The sequence below is a fragment of the Malus domestica genome, chromosome 07, assembly GCF_042453785.1.
Source record: "Malus domestica chromosome 07, GDT2T_hap1".
NCBI lineage: Eukaryota > Viridiplantae > Streptophyta > Magnoliopsida > Rosales > Rosaceae > Malus > Malus domestica.
Window position 1 is genome coordinate 30,566,774 of NC_091667.1, and position 24,079 is coordinate 30,590,852.

The 24,079-nt window shown below is 38.1% G+C and overlaps 2 protein-coding genes and 1 long non-coding RNA gene across 6 annotated transcripts; all 3 read right to left on the reverse strand.

The window, feature by feature from the left end:
- Nucleotides 1–2,885: 2,885 nt before the first annotated feature.
- LOC139197593 (SNF2 domain-containing protein CLASSY 1-like) lies at nt 2,886–11,347 on the reverse strand. Of its 4 annotated transcripts, none has more exons than XM_070825301.1 (6): nt 9,900–11,347; nt 8,493–8,609; nt 7,560–7,813; nt 5,439–6,896; nt 5,184–5,330; nt 2,886–5,038 (listed from the first exon to the last, which is right to left on the reverse strand). In XM_070825301.1, the coding sequence occupies exons 2-6, from the start codon at nt 8,548–8,550 to the stop codon at nt 3,098–3,100; spliced, it is 3,858 nt and encodes a 1,285-aa protein (XP_070681402.1). In that variant the 5' UTR covers nt 8,551–8,609; nt 9,900–11,347; the 3' UTR covers nt 2,886–3,097. The 4 variants fall into 4 exon arrangements, with proteins under 4 accessions (XP_070681402.1, XP_070681403.1, XP_070681404.1 ...); XM_070825302.1 differs by lacking the exon at nt 9,900–11,347 and adding an exon at nt 8,790–9,374; XM_070825303.1 differs by lacking the exon at nt 9,900–11,347 and adding an exon at nt 8,787–8,928.
- A 190-nt stretch (nt 11,348–11,537) lies between these two features.
- On the reverse strand, nt 11,538–12,477 carry LOC139197594 (uncharacterized). Its single transcript, XR_011583104.1, has 2 exons — nt 11,940–12,477; nt 11,538–11,859 (listed from the first exon to the last, which is right to left on the reverse strand). It is a non-coding gene; the product is annotated as an uncharacterized lncRNA (long non-coding RNA).
- A 2,444-nt stretch (nt 12,478–14,921) lies between these two features.
- AP2D38 (dehydration-responsive element-binding protein 2A) lies at nt 14,922–17,209 on the reverse strand. The gene is given in 2 exon segments (NM_001294018.1): nt 14,922–16,494; nt 16,962–17,209. A coding segment is annotated over 1 exon segment (1,248 nt). The 5' UTR covers nt 16,474–16,494; nt 16,962–17,209; the 3' UTR covers nt 14,922–15,225.
- Between the last annotated feature and the right edge of the window lie 6,870 nt (nt 17,210–24,079).

The following is a 24,079-nucleotide window of genomic DNA, read 5'->3' on the forward strand; positions in this document are numbered from 1 at the left end:
CCCCCCATCTCCGGTCGTATTCTCTCTTCGTCTGATAAACTAATACTCCACCGTTGTATTCTAGTTCTCCCCGTGTCCCGCTGTGACTTTTAGTCCCATTTGCACCGACCACCGCATATTTATATAATAATTAATAAATTTATTTAAATCCACCTAGGGTTTACCTAGGCCTTGCCTTGATGAGCTAGACCCTAATCCGTTGCTCGACTAGCGTTTAGCGTATTTTAGAACCTTATTTTGTAAGTACCAAAAAGAAGAAGAAATGGAGAAATAACTGGTTCAAAGGTTGATTACACCTCGTTAACCAAAAGAAAAAAAAAGAATGATTACACCTCTGTATCAATATCTCGTAAGTTTAAAGTCCCCACTCTCTCTTAGGTACCTCGTTGCAACTTTAAATAAATTGCAAACAAAGCGGTAGAACCTCTATGTTTTAGTGATTTTTAATTATTTAATTTTTATCATTAATCACGTTTGATTTCTTTTTTATTGTACTTTTTTTCTTCTTAATTATTATATCAACCTTAATCGTGCCACTCTTTGTGATACTATACTGAATTTAGACTTCTGAGTTATATTGTTAAGTGACACAGCCACTTGGATTTAATAAACAATTTGTGGCTATCATGTAACTTATATTTTAATTAACCAGACAAAGAAAATATGATTTCGGTTAATATTAAACAAAACCTTTTTTTTTCCTAAAGTCGGGGATCAGCAAAAGTAATTAGACGGATGTATAGAAACAGCAAAGTAATTGAATTCTATGTTGTATTATCATAATCGTACTTGTGTGAAAATGAAATTACTTTTCGACTTATCACGGCCATTTTGTCGGCTATATGACAAAGTTCATCAACTTCACCAAACTTACCTATCCACCAATGAAGATCCTTGGTCCTGAATTCAACTATCCACTACTCGACATCCGTATTGACCGCAGCAAGTTCATCAATTAAATCCACACAACACTATCCACGAAGAACTTGTAATTTAGTACTACTTTGCATCTGATGCTTTGTGGAAATGTTCGGTTTCGACTGATAATATAAGCTAGGATGGTGACAGGTGTTATCCACACAATTTTTTTTACTTTCTATACACTGTTCTTAGTTTTCAGTATCATAAGAAATTGAAGAATATCAAATGACATAAATGAAAAAGAGGTGTGTCGAAAGTAAAACAGAGTGTGTATATAGTACCATTCCATAAATAATTTTTTGCCTTTTAGTTTAGTACTACATTTATCCATGTTTGTAGCTAGATTCATCGTATTTCCTTTTGCAAAGCCAGTTACTAATTTGGATTTGCTTGCATAACAAGCTTTTGTTACAAGTGTTTTTTATGAAATTACGTCTGAATCTCATAGATAACAAATTCGATACCAAATTAAGTTTCTCATTATGCGGCTTAGTCGAACTCCCCCTTCTATTAGTGTAAAATATATTTTTGTACTCAAAATAAAAAATGAAAAAAAATAAAACCAAGATAAATTATCTCAAATGGTTTTTAAATTTGAAACTGCTGCAGACCGACAGACAGGAACTATTTTAGCCTATTATTTTGGGGGCTAGTTGAGTAAAATAACCCAGTCCCAAATGCATCATCAACTCAACTGGGTTCTATTTTATCAGTCGCAGGCTGCTCAAAACTTTAATTTTTCTGCTTTCTTCTTCTCATCTTCCAAGTAGTTGCGGCTTCTCCGTTTTTCTTTACAACTTTTAGCGTGATTCCATGCTTTTGAACTTTCATTTTTTTGTCCTTTCGTTTTCTTCCCTTAAATTCCACCCACTTCCACCAACTTGATTGTATTCAAATTTCCAAACCCACTCCCCTTCACATGGTAGATGATACTATTATTACAACTTGGTCGTTTTTAGTTGTCTTTGGAGAATTCAATCAATAGGACGAGACTTCAATTCGGAGAAAAATAATTGTCTCCTTATAGTCATCATATACTCGTTTCTTTTTACAGACTGATCGAAGTTTGAGACGTGCGGAAAAAAATTTTCTTTATTGCTTTTACAGGTTACGTGTATGTGTCAGTTTATAGTTTACATGTAAGAAAAGAATGATTCGTTAACCAAAATAATTAGTTCTTTATTATACACAAGGACTCATTTCTCATCATAAGTTTCTTACTTTGTTTAAGTTGAAGATTACTCATGAAAAAAAAAACTTATCTTTTAACCCTACCATTTTCGTTGAGATTAAATCGGGATATCTTTTCTTCATGAATGACCTTTAATTTAGTGAATAGTCATATCCAATTCAATCATTTCTAACAAAAGAGACCTTATAAATTACTTATACACGTGTTAGCTTATAGTTTACATATAAAAAAATTGACTCGTTAACGATAAGAAGCCAAAAAGTGTCACATCTCAATTGGGTTCTTCTATTTTACTTTCACTTGTTTTCTATTAAAAATAAATAAAAAATGGGACGGGCTTTTGCCTTTTCTTGTACGTCTGCTTTTGGGTCTCTGGCTTTTCAGCCTGCCCCTTATTTTCTTCTGAGCCTGGATTTCCCTTTTCGTTTCGATAAAAGAGTTGCTTATACCCTTTCAAAATTGGGACGCGTGGTATCTAGAGTCCAACACCAAAATATAAGAGAAACCTAGAGCTTAAGGGTTTGTGACAATCATCCTGAACCTCCATTTCGAATATTGGAACAGATAAGTCCGATTCCTTTAAGCGTTTTTCACTAACATTATCAGTTGTCATGAAAACTAAATCTCATTCATCGTCATGGAAACTAAAAATCACGACAGCTACACAAACTAAAGAATAAAATCATTCAGTCGTCTTCTGATCAAAACAATAGCACGCCATGGCTTCGAGGTGATGGCCGAAAAACCACGGCCACCCGGCTACGAGACCACATTAAACATGAACCAGTTGAGACCATAAAATAAAAACCAAAGTTGAGAGTTTTGCTACATTAGCTGGACATAAAATGAAAACCTAAAGTTCCATACATGCATTGATGGTTGCATCACAATCATGCCTAGTGTTACAGCAGTTCAAATTATTCAAAGTTCGAATGAAGAGCTAGCTTCTCCCCTTGTCTTGTGATGGTTTCAAAAATCGAAAACTTAGTCCTTACCTCTCACCACAGTTGAAGCCTTTTCATTTTTCATGATCATATGGAACGATTTGCTCTTGTCCTCTGCCACCATCTCTCTCAACACATCGTCTTCGATCTTCTCTGCCTGCCAGCGTGACGGGTCCTCCACGAACGCCTCGCTGAAAATCATGCTTGACACCCACTCCTTCCAAGTTGTCCTGCCATACTTGTCTTCTTCAAGAGTTCCGGTTGCCAAGAGCTGATACACATACACCACCTTCTGCTGTCCAGGCCGAAATGCGCGCGCAATTGCCTGCTTTGTCTTAGAAGGGTTCCATTCGGAGTCCAACAAGATGACCCGAGAAGCTGCTGTCAAGCTGATTCCCTCGGCACAAGCTGTGATCGATGCAAGCAGGACCCTTGAGGCTCCGCCGGGCTCTTCAAATTTGTCCATCACCTTTCCTCGGTCGAAAAGCTCCAAATCCCCTGTGAGAACCAAAACTTCTCTGCCTCTCTGCCACCCGAACACCCTTTCAAATAGTTCAAGAAATAGCCTCACCGGTGCAATGTTGTGACAGAAAATCAAAACCTTCTCATTCCTGACAACTTGGTAAACAAGGTTCAAAACAAACTTGACTTTTGACCCTTTGTGCAGATCATACTTGTACTGTTCAAGCTCCATCAGTTCCTCAGGACGAAAAAACTTCCCGGCGCAGCAAGCAGTCGTGATTAACCATGGATGTATCGATCCGAGGGTTATCAGAAGTTCAAGTTCCAGAGGATACCCCTTGTAGTTAGCCATTATGTTTTGCAGCCTGTCCAACATATCTCGTTGTATGTCGGTAGTGTTCATCAACAAGGTGTAAATCTGTAGACCAGGAAGGGTGTCTGAATTTCCACCTTCATACACATCGATGAACCCATTTGTTATATGCCTCAATTGATTTAGACCTTGGATCCTCTGATCTTCTTCTTCATTGGAATCAATCTTCTTGGCAATCTTATCCAAGAACAACTTTCGCGCTCGGGCTTCCATCAAATGGCGCGCTTTTTCCTTCCCTTTCTTTATCCTTCTGTATTTTGGGTCCAACGCCCTTAAAACTTCGTTCACAAACTTCGGTCTTGCCAAGCAGAGCGTGTTGAAGTATTCGCAGAAGTTGTTCTGGAACAGAGTTCCCGAAAGCAATATTCTCAAGTCCGTTTCAACTTTCATCAGTCCCTTCCTCAGCCTGGATTTAGTACTTCTCGGATTGTGCCCTTCATCTAGAACTACAAGACCTGGACTCTCACGCAGCACTTGCGCCATAAATTTTCTGTGCACAAACTTCGAGTCTTCGCGCATCAGCGTCAGGAATGAGGTATAACCCATGACAAGAACACTAGGCTGTGCATGCCACTTCTGTATTTTTTCCAGGCAATCCAACACATGCATGACATCATCCGTTGGCTTCGGGCCTCCTGTAAAGTTCACGGTCTTCTTCTTGAACACTCTGTAGGTTCTTCGACCGTGAATCAGATACACAGGTATAGGAATCTGCCATTTGATAAATTCTTTGTACCAGGTATAGAGTGTTGTCTTGGGAGCAAGGACGAGAGGTCGTTTCCCCGGGAATAACTTAAGGTAGCTAGTAAGAAATGCAATGATTAGAAACGTTTTCCCGGCTCCAGGGGTATGAGATATAACGCAACCACCGGTTTTCTTGGCTTTTCGTTCCATGAGTGATGGTTCCAAAGATCCTGCAACATTTTTCCACAGAAACTCAAAGGCCTTTTTCTGGTGGAATAATAATTTCTTTCTGAGTTCAGGAATTAGGGCCCAAACATTGTCATTTTCTTCCGACAAAGTCTCAGGATCATCCGGAGTAGTGCGAGTGTGGAAGAAATTGAATTCTTCATACTCAGCTCGCTTATTGTCGGGTTCTTCTACATTACTCTTTCTATCATATGTGTCCACACTGGCATTTTGCACCTAGAGAAACAGACAAGAAAACAGACATCGTTATTGTTTGAAGCAACATGACGGTAAGGTTACTCTCTTATTCAAATTCCGCATATGTAGTAGCACGAAGAATGCGACATTAGATTTTTTACGAATGAGTTTCCAATTGACTTACAAAGGGGGGAGAAACATCTCTTATTTCAGTGCTGACAAAACCACATATGCTGCAGATAATCCCAATTTCTTCGTTTAATTTAAATTCATGTCGGCAAGCTGAGTCTGACTTTGGTGGACTTGCATTTGCCGCAGCAGCATTTGATCCCTGGGAAACAACAACAAAGGCATTATTTAGAAGACTTTCCAGATTGTATTCTGAATTTTGAACTATCATTCTCAAACTTAGACGCAAGCGGAAACTCTAAAAGTTTACCTCATTATCTTGAAGGTAAGCTGATGCCAATGCCAATTCCATTTCTTTCCACAGCATCTCAGTCTCGGACATTTCCTCCTCTTCATCGTCATTTTCTGGCATTTCAGTTTCCTTCCGTTGGTCAGAGTTCTTTGCGGCCTTGAATTCGTTCCACTGGTCCATAATATTTGCATCTGGCTTATTTGTGCAGTCCATGTCTTTCAAGAATGAATTTATCAGTTCCTTGTATGCACCAGTATTTAAGCTCCTCCTTGGGTAAGTTCTTCCATTAGGGTCCCTTTTCGAACGAATAGAGTGATGCCTTCTGTATAAAACTCTGCTAGCTCTGCTAGTCGATACTTTTCCATCCCATTTCATTTGGAAGTCCATATCATCCAAGTCAGAATTATTCTTTCTCTTTGTTTTACGATTGTGATGGTAATAGTACTTGGCAGGAAACTCATCGCTCTCGTTTGCACCCTTTTCAGGAGTAGTGTTGACATTCCGATGACCATGTCCAAGGGTTAAAGGGTCTCTTCTGTATTCAACAAGGGCAAGTTCATCTCGATGTCTCTTCAGCTTACCCACACCTGATTTCACCTTCTTCGACTTGGTCTTGATTTTGTATTCAACGTCGTCATCATCATCGCTTTTGCATGCAAGTTCTTCCTCAGTTTTCCAATAATTGTCATCCTTACTGGACTTCAACTTCTTAGGACGAAACTTTTGTTCTGCCTCGGTGTTCTCTTCTGAATGACTTGCATGTTTGGCAAACAGCTGTGATAGCGGTATATACAATTCATCATCTTCTGAGCTGTAATCTACCTTATATGGCCTGCTTCGAACATAGCCAATCTCTATCTCTGATGGAGCATCACAGGCAAGGAAACGCTCAGGTTGTATAATTCGACGCTTGGAACGACGCAGGCCGACAAGCTCAGTAGATGGTGAGGGTACGCTTTCATCCATTTCAGGAGTAGGATCAGCCTCGGTAGCATCATCTGGAACAAATTCGACTACCATAGGTACGAGGAGCCCATTGTCTACTTTGAAATTTACGGCATGCAAGTAGTTGTCAGAATTCAACAGAGTTCGGTCATTGTCGCCTTCCAAAATCTGGTACACGATTTTGTTCTTCACTGATCTGATATCAAATATAACCCGCTTCATCACGGACGCCACAAGTAACCATGAAACATCGGATAAGAACGTCCCCAACAGCAATTTCGTTCTTGGTAGTGTTGGGCAGTCTGCAGAGCACTCCCAACGGTAGGGTTGATTCTCATAAGCATCCCGGTCAATCATTTGGAAGACGAAAATTTCATCAATTCCAACCAGTTTGGCTTCCTTGTTCAGTGTTGCTCTCTCGGTACCAAGAGGTCCTTGGTTCACATAAAAGTTCACATAGAATTGGCATGAGCACCGATCAGACTCATGCGGCACCCTTTCGATCGAGCTTATTCGAGCATCAACCATCACCTGCATTAGGGAGAGGTGGTCAAACTAACAAGAAGTCAATCACAACTTCCATAGTAACTAATGTTTTCTGTTTCAAACATTTACATCAAAACAATCCAGGCAAGCCGTTAGAATCTATCCAAAGCAAGATCAGAAGCTACACGAACTTAATAAAAACTAAAGAAATTAGCCAACAATGGCAGATAAATCGATTTCTTCGTAATTACTAGTAGATGGAACCTTGACATCAATAAAGGTCGTACCCAGTGCACAAGGCTCCCGCTTTACGCAGGGTCTGGGAGAGGTGAATGAGGATTAGCATTGTCAAAAACTCATATGAACTCCAGTATCAATGTGGAAGACAAAGATACGATAATTTGTTGCATTTCATAAGCAACAAATCTCACGCAACAAGCAGATTGATGACGGAAGACCTTTAATCAAAATCGGACAGTTGGTGCAGTCTCTATATCTCTCAACCACGAGAGGAAAATCATTATATTTCTTTTCAAAAATGCTAGTTTGTATACAGAGACTGAATGCTTTCTGCAATGCATTGGTCACAAAGAGAGTAAAAAGTAACAAAATTAAACATACCCATCAATACTTAAAAATATGTCATGTAAGAGTTCAAGAAACTCATGAATTTCGAGTGAAAGTGCCCAATCATAGAATGCTACTCACTGGATCTCGACTGCCTTCCTCTGAATCATCTGTATGTTCAGGGGTTGACAGCACACAAATATCAACACCCGGCCTCAGAAAGCAGGTGCAATCATACATATTTGCATGTCTGGACCTGACTCGAAGGTTCGCGAATGGACCTTTGTCCCTGATTATACAGGGATGATTGTTTCCAAAACTCATGGTCATCTTACCACGCCTGATGCTCAGAACTTCCACAGGTTGCCACGAACCACAGCAAAGAGCCTCAAAAGCTGTCAAGCCCAAAATTAGTAAAATGATGCAGATAAGAATTTTACAACTATTGCAACAATATTGTAAAACAAAAGATTCAGGGCATTTGGCGACGGCACAATAAAATTCTTGTGAGTTTCTACGCAAGACTGCCAAGATAAGAATGGTACACAAGCTCTTTTTATTAGCTGAGCAAAATTCCCATGTATATTTTGCTACCAACAAATGAAAATGTTGGGATAGTCACCCACGCGCGCACATGATCAACTGTCCTTAAACTCATCAACGAAATATGGAAATTTAGCTCATTCCATCAACACGCATGTGAGCGTCTGTCCTTAACAGAAGGATCATCAATGAAATAAGCGATTTATCTTATTCCATTACCACATCAGCATGACACGTGGTGTTACGCTGACACAAAGAGATGATCCACTTTTGTGCATTCAAGTTTACAAGTGTTACAGACAAAAGTAAATAACTCTGATTAGAGAAGCCATTGATTCACTCGAAACAAATCAAAACTACATAGCTTTATTTCTCTTACTTCTTACTCTCCCAGAATAAATGAATTATCATACAAAACAAATAGCAGATAAATGAAAAACATAAACTCTATCTATTTGTTGGGATAATTTCATTTCAAATAAAAAAACGAAAACCAAGCCAAATTATTCAAGTGAGGAGGCAAATGCTTACGATTAGCATCGAACGGATGCTTAGCCCGATACAGATGTCTTTTCCTCTTCATCCTCATGAGCCAATTGCTATCTGAATCTTGCAAAAGATTACCAGAACCAGTCACCAGTAAAATATCTGCAACGCCACCAACAACAAATCCTTGCCATTAGACACATTTCAAACTGAATAACTTTAAAAAAAAAATCTCAATAACAAAAAAACATTCGGCATATATATATATATATATATATATCGATCATATTCATATATATTATATATGCATGTATATATAATTTTAGTGTAAATATCGACCACCTGGTTCACTGGTTTGGTTTTCTTTCTGACTGCCGAGAGACTGTAAACCTAGCTATAGATATTTCTACCCATTTTCTCATCTCACCCCCCACCAAACCCTCGCACATATATATATGCCATTTGCGCTTTTGCCACACATGTCACGATTATGCTTACAAATAGGACTCACAGTTAGATATCCTTATTTATGAAAATAATAATTAATAATTTATATTTCTGGGATACAAAAATAAATGCACAAACCAAAAGGGTAACATCATTAACAGAGCATTTACACGAATATCCATCCCAACAACAAATAAATTAATATTTGAAAAAATAAATAAATTAATAACTTTTTTCTTCTTCAAAAGTCGGAAAAACCGTGAGTCTACAGTATACCTAGAAGACAGAAGCTGGTAACCCTTTTGACTCACATTTTTTTGTTTAATTTAGCATTAAAAACAATATTATTCTATTACTTTCCAATAAAAAGTTTTTAATCCAAATCCTAATCGTTTTAGGAAAATGTAAAAATCGTTACGCAACATTTTTAATGTTTTGGCTCATCAGAAAAAAAGGGAAGAAAGGTAATGAGGACGAGAGAAAAAGGAAAAGAATCTGCAGCACATCAATTCATTGTCACTAAAAAAAAACAAAATAATTACTCGAATTATTGGAGAGAGAAATTGAAAGAGAAAGAGAGACCTTCTCTCTTTTGCCCTCGGAGTTAGCTAAATTAGCTAGAAATGTGTATAACTTCCGTCTCTCGTAATTTAGATGAATTTAATCTAAAATATTTGATAAGAGCTAAAATGAAAGAGAAATCCTTATGAGGTGAGGAGACATAAGAATTTAATTTTTGGACACATTAAGAAAATGATATTCCCACATCTAAAATTCTACATGCAAAGCAAAGATTAAAGCAGAAAAAATATTTCTTCATGTGGTAACACAACACAGTCAATACATGCCGTACTACCAAAAATCACCGGAAATGTTCAAACAGCAAATTCACAAAGCAAGAAACCAAACAAATAATTGCCAAAAAGAAAATATATGCAGATATAATACTTAAATTCAAGATTAATTCAACTAACAAAACAAACCCAATTCAACTGGTTTGCTTACTGTTGGGAAGAACAGCTGCTACTCAAACATGTTGACCAAAGCAAGCAACGTTGACCTGCCTGAAGCTCTATAGGGAGATGGATGATCGGAGCTCGGATTCCGGAAGACCTTTTTCCGACCAAAAAGATAAGCCGAAAGCCTATGTGGGGATGCTCGAATTATACAGTGGGCGTTGGAGTGAGTGTAGTGAAAAGAAAGAGAGAGAGTGGAAGAGGAGAGAGAATCTGAGTGAGCGAGTCAGTGGGAGAAAGCGACGGATAAGCGGAGAAATCTAGAGAAAGCTTTTTTTTTTTCTCTGAAATCCTCGGAATCCGTGTGCTTTTTCTGCATGACAGGTCGTTGAGGGCATCGCGGTGAAGGGGTAGTAGTATGTAAATACGTGGGGTTCGGGAGGGCGTTTTGGGGACACGAAATGTCAAACAACGGCTGTGATCGAATAGAATTAAACTTACCCGAAACAAATTCATCGTTGTCATGATCATCTGGTCCGGAAAAAACTTACGCCTAAATTTGTATGATTGAATCAAAATATTGCTGTGTGCCAGCGTAAACACGTTTCATGTAAGTTGTTCTCGTGATGATAGAATGTGAGAAGTGGTTGCGTGGGGTCCACTTTTTGGTGATGAAATTGATGAATTTCTGGAATTTTGTGGCAGCAGTGATGGCAATAAACTCGTGGGGGTTTGTTGGGTGATGAACTCAGCCTCAGCAGAAACAAGAAATCTCGAGTTGTGGAAGCGAGGCGCATTTGGTCAAAAGACAATTTTGTCTCCTTGTTTGACCGTTTCCTTGCCCTGTCCCCTGCCGAAAGCCACTGAATCCGGCAGTTATATGGGTTTTAGTACAAGGCCCAAGGCCCGGCCCAACACAAAGCACAACAATTCTACAATAGACGACACTTGTTGTACTCTTCTTCCTGTACAAGTTATTCTCATTTATTATACTTCAAGAGAAATATTTGATCATTTCTATTTTTGGAATTTCTCCAACCACAATTCATTGACATAATCTTCGATTCTCATTGATTAAGTGCAAATAACGTCTCCCGGTGAAAGATTTGATGATACTTTTTCCAGAAGCTTTATTATGGTTATCTTGATCTTAAATTTATGATGAAAATGTGAATAACGACGATCATATAGATTTCACAGCACATGATTCGTTAACGATGTTATTTGCTTTCCAGGTGAAAGATTTGATGATACATTTTTTTTTTCTTTTTCAACAAGCTTTATTGTGTGATCCTCTGATCTGATCTCAAACTTATGATGAAAAACGCACATAATGCCATTGATAGAGATTATACTGCACAAGATTTTCCTATAAGCTCTTTTTACACGCGTTTGTAATGTATGTAGGAAATTGTGGGTACAACTTTTAATCCCGATATTTTCCTAGCCTTATGTGTTAGATTTCATGTTCCCTTTGCATTTTTGCAATTGTTCATCCCCTAGTTTATTATTAGGGATGTAATATCCACACACCCCATTTTACTTCTCACACATCTTTTTAATTTTCGACCGTCGGATCGTATGAATTGAAGAAGATCAATAGACAGAAATTATCAAGAGATGTGTGAAAAGTAAAATAGGATGTGTGAATAGGATACCCTATTATTAATGTTGAGAAGGGGAAGCGTATTGTACTTTTTTTTTTTTTTTTTTTGGTGAAAGATTGTTTTATTCCAACACAATAATTACGCAAGAAAAAAAATAAAAAAAAGACCTCCAAAGCAACGAAACAGCCCGAAACAAAGAAAATACCGAAGCAAACCCTAGCAGCTGCAAACCGCCGTCGCTGGAAAGCCGCTTGTCAACCAACTGAAACAAACGTCACCTGAAAACAAGATGAACAGCGCCCCAAAACTAGAAGGAAACTGAGCCAAAGCAGAACTCCAAAATAGATCCCCAAACACCGCCGAGCAGCACGCCGGTAGCCGCCACAAATCAGAGGAAGTAACCTGTTAGCAACAAGGCCAACAAAGTGAAACCCAAATCGCAGGAAGCCAGTGAGAAAGAGCAAACACACTAGCAACAGTACCAATCCCAAGGAAGAAGGTGGTGTGAACACCCAAGCGATAACTCTACACACCTTCTGGGGAAACGTGATAAATCGCGATATAAAGATGTACAAGCCAATCAGAAAGATGGGGCCGATTGGGATGAAGAAGGAGTGGAGTGTCGAGGAAAGTAGAGAAAAAAGGGGAAATAGGTGGGAAGAAGAGGGAAGGAAACGGAAAAATGAAGAAACGGAAAAAGGAGAAAAAGGGAAAAAATGGTGGAAGGAGGAGAAAAAGGAGAAAAAAGGGAAAAAAAAGGTGGAAGGAGGAGAAAAAGGAGAAAAAGGGGGGAAAAGGTGAAAGGGAAGTGGAAGGAAAGAAGGAAACAAGAGAAAAGGGAGCTAACAGAAATCAGGGGCACATGGGGTTGCATGAAAGTGGCGCTCAGGCCCTTGGAGTGGCTGAGGGAGAAGGAAACGAAATGGAAAGGAGAAGAAGAGGACTGCCATCGACCTTGGTCATAGGGTTGACGGCTACGGGAGAGATGAATCGAGGGAACACTCACAGAGAAGCTCTCACAAGGAGAGAAGAGGCTTACTGAAAATTTTGATGTTTTTATTTAAGAAAAGTAACGAAAAGGATTTGTAAAGTTTGATTTGAATAGTATCAGATTTGACTTTTTAGTGTAAAAATGTAATTTTTCGTTAAAATAAACAGTACTACGAGTTTTTCGAAACTCTATTTTTATTTATGTTCACAGTTTATGCATTATGTTTAGCACGTGTTTCTTTGTAATTCTACGAACCCTCTATTGCCGATAATTTGGGCCTGTAATACTGGGCCTTGGGCTTTGGGGCTTTGGATAGGCTTTCCTCCATGGACCTTGTTTCTCATAGTTTTGGTTATTTTGATTTTACGAACCCTCTATTGGCGATAATTTGGGCCTGCAAGTCTGGGCCTTGGGCTTTGGGGCTTTGGATGGGCTTTCCTCCATGGACCTTGTTTCTCATAGTTTTGGTTATTTTGTTGATTTGGGCGTATAGCTGTCTTCTGTTGTTTGTTTTGAGCCGTGGTTCGGTTCGTAATACTCATAAACAACTTGACAGTAAGTAATTTGTCCGAAAGGTTTGTTAGAAAGTTCTTTAAAAATAACTGAAAGTATTTTAGTTAATTTTTTTTTAAAGTCAATCCTTAGTAAAAATTCAAGTAAATCATGACACCATGTATGTGATTCTTGCAGGAAGCACTTAAAATATTTTTGGAATCCAAAATCATTTCACCAAAAGCATTTTCAGTCATTTAAAAAGTACTTCCAAACGAGTCAACTAAATTTTAACCAAAAACAAAACTCAAGCCATTGTGTTTGTTTTTCTCGTTTTTATTAGCGAGACAACTTATCAAACTAAATACACTTACGTAGCTCGAGCTCGACTCTTTTTTTTTTTTACCAGAAACTATAGCATAGCCTTTCATTAGTCAACCCCAAGCAATTACAGAGTGTCATTGGGTACATAATTTCAGTGACCAATAAATTGATCTGGAATGAATTTACACAAAGCAAACAAATAACATTAAACCCCTAGTAGACACCCACAAGCTCAATGACACAGTCACCAAGCGCACAAAACTACCAGTACAGATCTGTCACAATAAACGATAGCAGCAATAAAGAGATACCGGTAGACACAACAGTCATCACTGAATAACGAGACCACATAAAATCATCGCAAAAGTGCGAGACCATAACAAAGTCATCGTTAGCCGACGAGACTCACAATAACAACACACAAAGGCCAAGACCAAATTAGCCAAAACACCAGCATCACCGCGGTGCACAAGGGCGACAGGAACTAAACTACACCGAGAAAGATCTGATGAACAACTCAAAAGCAGGGGGACCGAGGCACTCAGGCCTAGATCACCTGCAAAATCTAGACAATGGAACTTCAGCGTCCACGCTAAAGCCGAGCCGAGCAAAGCCGCAACGAGCCGAGTTGCACCAAGACGCTCAAGCCAAGTCGAGCCCCAACTAGACGAATGCGCCAAGCTCCCAAACCAAGCCGAACCTCCAAAGCGAAAAGCACCGAAGCTGTGGAGGAGGGAGACACCACCATGGAAACCGAGTTGATGAGGGGGGATCCAGCCCACCTGCAACACAGATCTAAACCTCACACCAGGAAACGAGCGCTAATCAAAGAAAATCTTGAACGGGCAAAGCCTGGGTCGGGGTATAGGGCATAGATCCATGTATATTTGCACCCAAAATGGTGGGAGAAAAGCAAGGGAGGGGAGAGGAGAAAGTGAAAGGTCGGGAATGAGGGGTCGAAGTGAGGTGGTGGGAAGAAACGAGAATGGCGAGGGGAGGAAGATGGCTGAGAAGGGGAAGAGGGGGGAAGGAAGGGAGGAAGAGCTAGGAAAGGGAGGGGAGAGGCTGCCACCGGCCCCCAGCCATAGCTAGAGGGCGGCGGCAAATGGGGTGACGGCTAGGGTTTGTTGGAAGAGGGAGAGCTTTTTGGGAGAGGAAAGGGAGAGCGAAAGATAGCCTATGTTCAGCTCGAGCTCGACTCTATTTACTCACTCATCATGCCTTATAAGTTTATTGACAATCACAAACAGACGAGTGCTCATGCAGGGAAACAAACATAAGCGGTTTTCGCAAAGGCGCTCTCGTTACAAGTACAAGATTACTAACACTTTGAATGTTGCAGAAAGCAATATAACAGATTATCAGTTATTCGTGAAAGCAATATAACAAATTATCAGTTTTTCGTGAAAGCGTTGCATTTACATCTTTAAACATTCGAATATTGCGAAATGCAATGTCAAACGAGCCCTCCGTCGCGTTTACAAGCTCAACTGCACAATGTCATAAAAAGAAAACAGGAGAAGAAGAAAAACTTTAAGGCGGCGGCACGGAAGAGTGAGTCTCCAAAAGCACAAAAAACTTGTATTTCCGATGTTTCACCTTTAAAGATAACCATGATGTTTCAACTATTTTCCTGGTTTTTTTTGTTCCTCGTATCTACAATGAAAGAATTTCTTGTCAATATATATACATATATATATATAGATATAGTATTTTCAAGATGCACATAAGTCGTCCATCAACCCACCACCATTCAACATGGAATGGCCAGCTTAATTCTCCAATCTAAAACATATTAGAGAAGCAGCTCGAAATCTCCAAAAACAAAATAGGCGATCAAGCAAAAGAGGAAACAAGCACAAGGTCTGTTTCTTTGCTTTCAGAATCCGGGGATTCGGTAAGCCGCTCCCGGATCCGAGAAGCCACGGGACAGACTAATAGACCTCCACGCAACTTGGCCTTCACATTTCCATGGAATAGTTGTAACCTACGTCTCCGGATTGCATTGTACCTTCTGTGAATCCCCCCAAACCCAAGTCGGACGGTCCTAGATTGAAGTACCCTTGATCATTTTGGCTGGTAAGATTACTCCCCTCCTCTTGCTTCATGAAATCAAAACTGTATTCGAAGTCCAAAGGGGCCTGCTCCATGTGCGGCAGACTCCCGAGCAGCTTGGCGTCTGGATACTGCAGCTGGTACGACAGATTAGATGGCCCTTCGCTGCTGAGAGTCTCCATGCCCGGCTGACCAACATCAGGTCTCGAAACTTGCTCTGGTCCTGAATTGCAAAGGGAAATATCATCTGGAGGCATCAATAGTTCATTCACATCAAACATCTCATCCATATCAAACAACTCGCCCATTGTGAAGTTCTCTGAATAATCCCCAACAAAACCATCTCCGCCATTCGGATTATGATCCTCAACTCCGCGTTGTTGTTGATTATTGCGAAGATAATCCATGTCAAAGACCTCATTGACTTCTGGCTTCACCATACCGACAGGTTGTTGTTGATTATTGCGAAGATAATCCATGTCAAAGTCCTCATTGACTTCTTGCTTCACCATACCACTGGCTTGAGGGACCGCACCGGACAACGGATACATCCTTGATTCGCCCTCACCATCCTCCTTTTTCACATCAAGGAAAAGCTTGGAATTCTCGTCTGCACAAACCTCAGACAGACTCGAGGTTGAAGTGGAAGTAGAGCATCCTGGAGTTGCCGCTGCAGAAGACCCTGATGGTGTTGCAACCGAAGAAGTCTCCTGTGAAGACGATGGATGATTATTGACCGCGTGCGGGAGGTTGAGGCGAGCTCCATCTCCATACATGGCCTTTGCAGCCTCGTCATAGGCAAGGGCAGCATCAACGGCAGTGGGAAAAGTACCTAACCAAAGCCTACTTCCCCTGTCCGGCTCCCGAATTTCGGCAACCCACTTGCCCCAAGTCCTTTGCCGCACTCCCCTGTAATTGCAACGTGCATTCTCAGGCCCTCCCTTGCCTTTCATACAGCCTTTCTTGGACCCCTTGGCCGGCACTTTACGCTTTTTCCCCTCCTCTGTAGCCGATTCGAGTTGTTTGTTATGCTCTTTCCACTTCTCTAGCGTATCAGCGACCGAGTTCCCATCTCGTCTGCTCCGCGTCTTCCTCTTCCTTGAAGAATCCAATGGCAGAGACGGCATGTTAACACCTTGATCATAAGCTCCCATTCCTTTTAAATTACGCACAATCTGCAGTAAAAAAGAACCAAATTCCAATTAAGAACTGGGCACCAAAAAATCCACAACCTCGAAAGCAAACAGGTCCCAATCACACAAGTCCCACTCCAAATCACACCGCCTTTTATTAGGGTTTTATATACAGAGAAGTCCCCAAATAAACCAAAACCAAAACCGAAATGGATTACTAGCTTTCTTGGCCCATAAGTCCGCCGAAAAAACAGCAATTTTGGAAAACTGATACGCAATCGTGGTAGATTGGGGAAAAAAGAAAATCCCAAATCCGGAAACCCTACTTTCAGAAAACCCAATTACTCAAACCCCCAAATTTCAATCCCCCAATAAAAAAAATAGAACCGGAAACAAACTTCTCCTCCTCCAACAAATTGAAGCTTAGAAACCCAAAATCCAGAGACCCAACAAACACTTAAATCAAGCAAAAAGGAAACGCAATCGAACAGCTCAAAAGCTCAGCTAACCTCAGAATCTCCCGAGTCGACGATCCCCACTGACAAACTTCCCGATCGACACCGCAGTCTTTCGCCTTCCTCGAATCAAAACGACAATTTCAGACGCGATTTAGCGTTTTCCTCCTCCGCTCGACTGCAATTTCTGCGAGTTTGTTCTTCTTTTCTTGGTGACTTGTTTTGCGCTTTTGCTGCTCTTGAAGCTTCCAAGTTGATCGATTCCAGAATTCTTCAGGACTGATCGCTGGGACAGATATTTATAACCTTCCTCTAGATATTTCCGATATTTATTTTGTCTGGTGACGTGGCGATTTTCTAGTCGCGTCGTGGCGCTTCGAGGAGGAAACTTACCGGCACGTGTCACCCGAACGTTCGCGAACAAAGCGAGTGACACGTCGCTTTCTTCGTGCCGAAGCAATTTTTCGTCTAATACGACTTTTCTTGTCCCAATTTTGTCCGGGCCGAACTTGAAATTTGCGATTGTGCCACTGTACAGCTAATGCGTTGCTTGCTTCCTGCGTGCTTCTTCCCTCTTATCCGATGGGAGAAAATAATACTTTTGGATTACGATATTTTGTTTCGTACACACATTTTTTACCTGAGGTTGAGTGTATCGATAGTTCTTGGGATTTACCTTTATTTTAATTTTAGGTCGTGAATTATATTAATATTTTTAATCCTTAAACTTAACAATGTACTGCTCTGTTAATCTTTCTCATTAACGAATTTTGTTTTTTTCGTTGAATGTAGGTGTATATTAGAAACTTTGACTTAAACACTAAAAAAAAACTAATGAAAATTTATAAATTAATATCTAAAATTTAAACAAAATGAAACTTGAAATATAGAATAAAATATGAAAATGGTTGGATTTTAGTAACTTGTAAATATTAGGTAATGTGATTTTAAAGTTGGTAGGAGATCAAACTGTGGCTGGATTTAAACAACTAACAAATCACATATTAAACTACGAACAAGAAATTCATTTATATTTAATTTTCTTACACACACACACACAAAACTGAATTTTAAGGGTTTTTTTTTTTCATTTTCAAATTCAGTTTTAATGATGGGGGATTGACCTCCTAATATACCACTACATATTGTTTAAGATTAAAACAACTAATATGATAATTCAAATGCTAATTAAACTACAAATAAAGTTAAGGAAAATTGCTACAATTAAGCCTTTTGCTTTTTACACATTTAAATTTTATTACCGAATCGAACGAATTAAATAATATAAAAAATATGAATAGATAGCTGAACCTTCTTTCCTTCTTTTATGATTATTACCAAAAGAAGGAAAAAGCACTTTTTTTTAATTTTATCTATTAATTAATTTAACTGGCACCTTGCTGGCTAAGTTTCACTAGAATCTTTAATCAAATTAAATATATTTTTTTGGCTTTTAATTTAATTAATTACTGCAGCTTGCTTCTTTCTTTCAAATGACATGCGTTGTTCCTCGACAAATCTATGTGCTGCCATTAAAGGTCATCGAGCAGGCAGAGCCCATTGTTTTGAGTTTTAATATATCATTCTCACTTTCTCACTTGGTATGAAATGTTTTATGCTCTTGCATGAACTTACCTTCACATATAATAATTGTTAGAAAGTACTCTTAAAATTATTGAATAAGCAAAAATTCGTGACGTCATTTTTTTTAGACAAATTTTTATAGAGCCCACTTTGTACTGCATTTTAACAACCCAAATAGCAATCTATCTTTCAAAGCATTATTTATAGATTATACTTGCAAAAAAATAGACAAATTCGAAACCATTAAGACTTTCTCTTGTTGTGAAAACAATTGACGAATACTGTGGATGCAAAGTTTCTCCTCTTCGATCTTGGACAATTTTGCACCTACAAAACAACTAGCACCTTAGGTTAAGGCCAAGAGCCTCACGCGCCTACGATGAATGGGGGGGGGCTTTGGCCGAAGAACCTCCGATGCCAAAGTTAGAAATTTAGAGAGAAATAGTGTTTAGAGTGTTTTGGAATTTTTGCAAGAGGTTTGGCCTGAGTGTTTGGTAAAAATGGGTGACTATTTATAGGACCAAATTGGTCCACATCTTCAAGAAATGGCCGGGCCTTTTCATGTGCTTTGGGATGAATTTTGTGGTTTTATTAGCCACTTTATTGGCTAATAAAATATAATAGAAATAAATGGGAAGTTACCCAATTGAATGACTAGCATTATTTGGCTAATATAGTGGAAGAAATTTGAAAAGGTGTGGAGCAAAGAGAGGGAATGTGGCCGGTCTACTAGGTGGGATTTTAGGGTTTATTTTAGGTTTAATTAGCCAATTAATTGGCTAATTAAATATGAAAGGAAATGTTTTTGTGCTTTATGGTGTTAATTGGCTAATAAAAGGGAAGAGATGATGGAAAAGGTAGAAAAAAGGTGATGTATTAGGTTTTGAATGGGGTAGCCGGCCCTATTCTATTTTTTAGGTTTGAATGGATGTTTCAAATTGACAATTAAGGGATTGATTAGGTAATTAATCCCTTAATTAGTCAATTATTATGATTTTATGAAATATGAAAGGAATAAGTATATTATTTAGCTAATTGATTAGCTAAATAATGAAATGGGAAATATATGAATAAATTAGGTTTTAAGTTGATACCTATTTTGGGCACTTTTGACTTGGTTGAAAAAATGATTCTCTACTGCTCGCGTGTAGGAAACCCGGTATGCCTCGAGGGTATTTTTGTCCTCTTTTGTCCAAAAGTCCACGTGTCGCCTAGTGAATATTTTTGGCTCCACAAATACAGTTTGATAAAGAAACCATAAACCTCAATCTAACGATCATATGATTTTATATTTAGGTAATTTTTAGTAGACATGATCATTAAAGGAAGATTTAAAAAATAGACAATTCGAATTGTTGAAATACACTACAAAATAGCTCCACAAAACCTTTTTAAAAAGAGAGTTTTAACGAAAAGCCCACGGTACTGTTCACTTTAACGAAAAACCACATTTTTACACTAAAAAGTCAAACCTGGTACTATTCACTTTACCCTTTATTTTGTCCTTATCATTAAAACTCAAAGTTTTCAAGCCATTTTCATTAGTTTTCCTTTTTAAAAATTTATGTGAAAATAGTGTTACAAATGTGTCCTCATATATATATAAAATAATCTGTATGTAAACGAAACAATATCTTGACATAGTTCGTACATATTACGTGTCAATATCATGGTGTTTGTCTTGTTTTAACATATAAGATATCCTCTTCGGATCTCTTCCACTAAAATCACCGGATCAATTGATCCGGCCTTTGAAATTTGATTCAATCATTCAACGACTAAAAACATATGTTCTCTTTAAAAATTATAATAAATTTAATCGTTTGATCAAATTTCAAAAACTCGAATCACTTGATCCGGTGACCTTAGTGGAAGAAATTCAGAAAAGATCTCTTCCCGATTATAATATCCTAATCCAATAACATTGATTGCCTTGTTAGCTTTGAATTCACATTGACATAAAAATAGATACATTGTTTGTCCCTTTGCCAAAGGTTTGGTGAGTGGAATTTTAAACATTTTTACGGAGAATTGAACACCCTATTAACTTTTTAATCTGTTTTTTATTATCAATTTTTTTAATCTGTTGAGTTATGCAAAGATTTGAGATATCATGCTATTCGTGAACTGCATAAGAAGTCTGGCTTTCCTAAGCATCGATGTGCTATTTGTAATTATTGTCAACCTCCAGGGCTTAACTACGAACACATTTTTAACTATCCAGGACAAAGCGGAGTTAGTGGGCACTCGCATGTCTCCCTCATTTGGACCCGGTCTTATTATTATCAGGGCTGCTTAAGGATGAGTATGAGATTTTAGTTTTTACTCACAAAATTTCATGTCTGTATTTACAAAACTTTATGTTTATAGGCGGAATCGTTCATATAATTAATTGCTTTATAAAATCTTTACAAAAAATAAATTAAAATTAAAGTCATCAAGTCAATCAATTGTAGCAGATAATTCGTATTGCATTTACCATTCGTTTTATCTATTATTTATACAGTTCGATGACTAAACAATTTTAGTTTAATTGATTTTGGCAAACAAGATCTTTGTAGAGTATGATTAAAAAAAATCCATAATTCAAAAAAGAAAAATTTTGAGTACGAATTTCTAATCGTGTTTTGAATAGTCAAGTATCATTTTATTATCTCTACTAATTAATAAAATATTCATTATCAACCAAAATCATATGAAATTACCAGTTTAACCCTCTAATTAAAACATAATATGAATAAGAAATATGGGGCAGAAATGTAATATTACACAACCAAATTTTGTTTTTTTTTTAAAACCTCACCTACATGTAATCTTAACATATATATAATTAAAAATAAAAAAATAAAAAAACTTCCCACTCCCCCATTCTTTATCACTCTCTTCCTCTCTCCTTCTACTTCAAAAACAAAAATAAAAAATTTTCTCACACATTTAACGATAAGAACAAAATAAAGGGTAAAATGAATAGTACCATGTTTGATTTTTTAATGTAAAAATATAATTTTTCGTTAAAATAAATAGTACCGCGAACTTTTCGTTAAAACTCTTTTATTATTATCCTGTCTTTCTGGTCGACATTCAAGACACTAGTCCAGGCTTGCATGCGCACCACGTGTCGCACAATGTATACAGCAACGTGGCGATTTTAGCTCACTGTGGAAGTGTAGTTTAATCGTATCACGCGTGACATGTTCAAATTTGTGTGGTGGAGAATGGAACACTAAAGGCGATTGGGTCATGGTGTGCGTTGGAGTGTCAACGAAAATATGAGATGGCACCTTGCGCATTCGCTGACGCAGTGGCTTCTCTTTGGATGGCAAATTGAAGGGGAAAGCGAAAGAAAAATATGGTTAGAATTTTCATGTGATGTAGTCATCACACACTTCACATGGATAGTGGATTTCTGACCCTGTTTGGATTGTATTAAATTTGTTTTATAAATAGTGGCTTGTCCTGGTATAATTATATTTAATATTTGTTGAGCTACTTTTGTTAATTGTTTGGGTGTGTGAAGTATTCTTATTATATTAAATGTTCGTTTCGAGGTGTTTTTAAAAAAATTAAAAGTATTTTCAAAGAAATTTTTTTGAGTAAATACTAAAAGAGTTTTTAAAAATTCATTTACCTTTTTACTAAGAATGAATTCCAAAATATTTTCACCAAAAACATTATCAATCAATTTGAAACATTTTCAAGCGAGTCATTTAAATAATTTATGTTAATGTTTTCTTTTTTTATCTATTATATATTTTTGTATACACTTTGAAGAACAAGGCACATGATGTTCCACATAAACTAGCTACATATTTCTTGCTTATTAGTGAAATTTACGGCTCTGTTGAATTTTTAATTGTTTTAACAAACAATATTATTTATACTAAAGAAGATAGGATGGACTAAGTCTCACAAATAAAAATGAATATTACTAGACCGTAGTACTAAGTAGGAGATCCCAATAACCTTAATCGCGATATTGGTGGTTCGATTCTCATACCAGAATCAAATGCAACTTGGACCATCAACAAAAAACTTACACATGGGAAACATCCCATCAGCTCGAAACTACCCAGAGTGTAGTATTCTTTTGGCAGAGAATATTTTGAGTATGCTAAAGAGAATACCTCGAAGATTTGGAATCTTATAAGAATTTTGCAACTTGGTAGACTTGGCCATCATGAATTTTGCAACACAGAAAGGTCTTTTCAACTAAAACACAAACTCAATCGCTCTACAGAAAACATTGCTCTACGCGAAACCTTCTCACATCCCTGAGGAAAATACTAACTATTGTAACCCTCTCGTCAACACACCTGCAGTTGGATTAACAACAATGAGTTGGCAACTGGTGACATGTTCAACTTTGACCAACACTGATGGAGCCGTAGAATCTGTCGATTGAAAAGTACTTTTAGTTTGGATTAACATCACTACTTCAAACTTGATTGGTTACCTATCCAAGTCTTAGCCAACGAGGAAATTTTTATTCTTTTGTCGTACGAGGTGCTTTGATTCTTTTGCCGAATGAGGCCACCTCATTAGCTTCCATCAAAGTGAGTGGTTCTATGATCAGTAACTCCCATGTGTACTTCAGAGATCGGCATTCAGACGACCGAACAACATTTACCATCAAGAAACTTATTTCCCTTGAGTATCTTTGTCCCTACAATCTGATTCCGATTCGTTGAACCTATATTTTCACAAATAGAGTTGAGGCTACCGAACCTATTGCAAAATATCTTGAACTCAATGGTGAATTGAATAACCTTGTCTTCAAGTTCTAGAACCTTAGGGCGAGAGCGTTTTTATTCCTCTGCCGTATCGCTCAATGCATAAGTTAGCAACGCATTCGACATCATACCATCACATATATTTTACTTTCCCAACCAAGCTCGGTTGCGAGTTGGCACGCCCGCATCCACAAGAATGATGTAATTAGCTCAATAATTGCTCGGCATGCACGCCATGTAGGCGTTGTAATTCCTAAAGTCAACATTATGTGTGTCCTAATTTAGAAAATGTGCCACCTTTCTTCATATGAAATGAAACTTTTATTGATAACAGTTCAAGATTGTTTCTGTACATTGAGCATAAGAAAAATAAAATCCAGCTCATCAATAAACTAAATTCTAAATACTATCTTTAGCTATAAGCTGAAATTAATCAGCTACATAGAACTTGGCCAACTAGTATTTCGTGGAGCGTTTGACTTTGAGAATATCTGTCCTTCGTATACATATATAGTCGCTTCCTCATCATCTTGCACCGATTAAAGGACAATTCTACACTTTACGATGACTCTTTCAGCATAAGAGGACATAACACAAGGATCACTAAATTACCTGTTCTTGCCTTCTTCTGTAAACAACTCATCTTTGCTAAATTCCAATTTATAATACATATCGAGCTTCTCAACCCCGTTTCACATATCCAACCGCCGGGGACGGCGGTTATCTTACTAAGTCACTTCGTTCTTCTCGGAAAATTTATTAGGGTTTGAACTTCAGATTACGACCGAAACCGTGGACAAGATCAAGTTGATAGATACAGGAATGATAACCTCAAAAAATAACTCTCAATACAACGAA